Raw genomic sequence first — 2500 nt, forward strand, 5'->3', positions numbered from 1 at the left:
CGACCACAGGATGGATGTGTCGGAGGTGGGGTGGATGCCGCACTGATAGACGGGATTGGGCGGCGAGAGTACCTGCAGGTCGATGTTGGCAGAGATCAGGCTGCTGTTCATCTGGTCGAAACTGTCCATCGCTGCTGTCCGCACCCGCACCTCCGCCTCCAGACTACGCCTGTATGAGCTTTCGGCCTGGGATAGGCGTGCAGGCAGGTACACACACACACACACACACACACATCACACAAACCATCTCCACAGAGGCGGTCCACTGCCTGACCTCAAACCAGTTCTTTGCATATCGACAGCCGAAAAAAACAGCTCTCAGAGAACTGGTTCAAGAGTGGCACCAAGACGTTGCTGGTCAAGAGCCAGTACCCCCCTACGTAAGACGTTGCTGGTCTAGAACCACTTCTCCCCTACGTCAGGGACTGGCCACTTTGTTACCCTCATTTGTTTTTAACCCTCGTGAATGAGCAATGTCACTGACTCCAGAGTTCTGATGGAGTTCTGATTCTGATTCAGATTTTGATTCTGATTCTGATTCTGATTCTGATTCTGATTGACCAGGGCTAACCCTCTGCTTAAAAAACAAACAGGCATTTGGCTAGCTGATCTACTGTATGCTGCTTTAAAACACTGGACGTTTTTGAGTGTAATGAACATTACACAGTTAAATGTGATAGCTGTGCAAATAAAAAAAAGCTTGTGTTCAGCTGCGTAACTATCTGGAAATAAGATTCCCAAAAATACAAGAATAGCTCTAAATTATGTAACTAAGGTTAGATCTACACAGATATCAATATGCTATCATTAAAATACTAGATGCAATAAAACAGAACCTGACTCTGAAGACCACATCCCTTTCCGACACAGCTGATGGATCAACCGTTACATTCCTATCCCTCTTGTTTGGTTAGTCTGTGTGTGTGTGTGTGTGTGTGTGTGTGTGTGTGTGTGTGTGTGTGTGTGTGTTTAGTAATGAGTGGTGTCATCTGTACCTTGATCTCCCTGGAGAGCTTCTCCACAGACTGCTGCATCCCGCCAAACTGGCCATACATCTTCTCCCTCACCTTCTCCAGCGAGTCACGCACCTGGACACACACGCAACATCTCACATCATCCACACAACACATAACCACAGCACACACACAACATCTCACCTTCTCCAGCGAGTCACGCACCTGGACACACACACACAACATCTCACATCATCCACAGAGCACATAACCACATCACTAGATCTAGACCCAGATCACATCTGAATCAGAGCCAGATCAGACCCGGATTAGAGCCAGATCAGACCCGGATTAGAGCCAGATCAGACCCGGATTAAAATGAGATCAGAACCGGATTAGAGCCAGATCAGAACCGGATTAGAGCGAGATTGGGGTGATATTGGAGCCAGAGCAGGTCCAGCTGAGGGCCAAACCAGGGCCGGTGTGTGTGGTGCAGGCTGCCCTGGTCCAGCACCTACCTGCCCACAGTGAGAGAGCAGCTCAGATGGAGAGAGTGTGCATCACAATTCCCTCTCAAACAGCACACCCTCCACTGGCAGCGCTGGCACCTAGGGCACTGGTGCCAAGGACCTCTAGTGTGTGTCTGTGTGTGTGTGTGTGTGTGTGTGTGTGTGTGTGTGTGTGTGTGTGTGTGTGTGTGTGTGGTCCTGTGTTGCGTGAGTGTGTTTCAGTGTGTATGTGTGCATGATTTGGTGTAGGTGTGTGGAATTGTGTGCCTGTATGTGTGAGTGTGTGTGTGTGTGTGTGTGTGTGTGTTTCCTCACCTCCTTGATGTACTTCATCTCGTCGCGGAGGTGATTGATCGACCACTCTCGCGCCATCACTTCCTGTTCCTGGCTCTCGCCCGTCCTCTGGACCACGCCGTACACCTTGGGCCCACCCCTCGCAGGCCCCGCCTCCCGGCTCGCCCCATTGGTCAGCCCGCCACGGCGCTGAGGGAGACAGCATCCACACGGGTCAGGTTTCACACAACACACACACTCATACACTCTCACACACACACACACACACTCACACGCTCACACACACGCTCACACCACACACACACACACACTCACACGCTCACACACACGCTCACATCACACACACACACTCACACACACGCTCACACACGCTCACACACACGCTCACACCACACACACACACTCACACACATACACACACACACACTCTCACACGCAAGTACAGTCATTACACACACACACACACACACACACACACACTCACACACACACACACACACACACACACACACACACATACACAGGGCAAGGGTGGAAAGGTTATGCAGAGGAGAGTGTGACTGTGAGAGAGAGTGGTTGCGTTAGTATGGATGTGTGTTTGAGTGTGTGAGTGTGTGTGTGAGTGTGTGTGTGACAGAGAGGGACCGTGTATGAATAAATATGAATGAGTAAAAGAAAAAAAATGAGTTCAGTGTGTGTATGTGTGTCTCTCTCTCTCTGTGTGTGTGTGTGTGTGTATGTGTG

At 50.3% G+C, this 2500-nt stretch overlaps 1 protein-coding gene across 2 annotated transcripts in view; it reads right to left on the reverse strand.

Annotated features, from left to right (window-relative positions):
* Positions 1–2500, reverse strand: part of LOC121694029 (myocardial zonula adherens protein) — a 34957-nt gene that overhangs the window by 18008 nt on the left and 14449 nt on the right. For both annotated transcript variants that reach the window (XM_042073939.1, XM_042073938.1), the window contains exons 4-6: positions 1778–1945; positions 996–1088; positions 73–186 (exon numbers count right to left, since the gene is read on the reverse strand). In XM_042073939.1, coding sequence (XP_041929873.1) covers positions 73–186; positions 996–1088; positions 1778–1945 — 375 coding nt within the window. The remainder of the gene's footprint in view (positions 1–72; positions 187–995; positions 1089–1777; positions 1946–2500) is intronic.

The sequence above is a fragment of the Alosa sapidissima genome, chromosome 20 (assembly GCF_018492685.1).
Source record: "Alosa sapidissima isolate fAloSap1 chromosome 20, fAloSap1.pri, whole genome shotgun sequence".
In the NCBI taxonomy this organism is placed as follows: Eukaryota; Metazoa; Chordata; class Actinopteri; order Clupeiformes; family Clupeidae; genus Alosa; species Alosa sapidissima.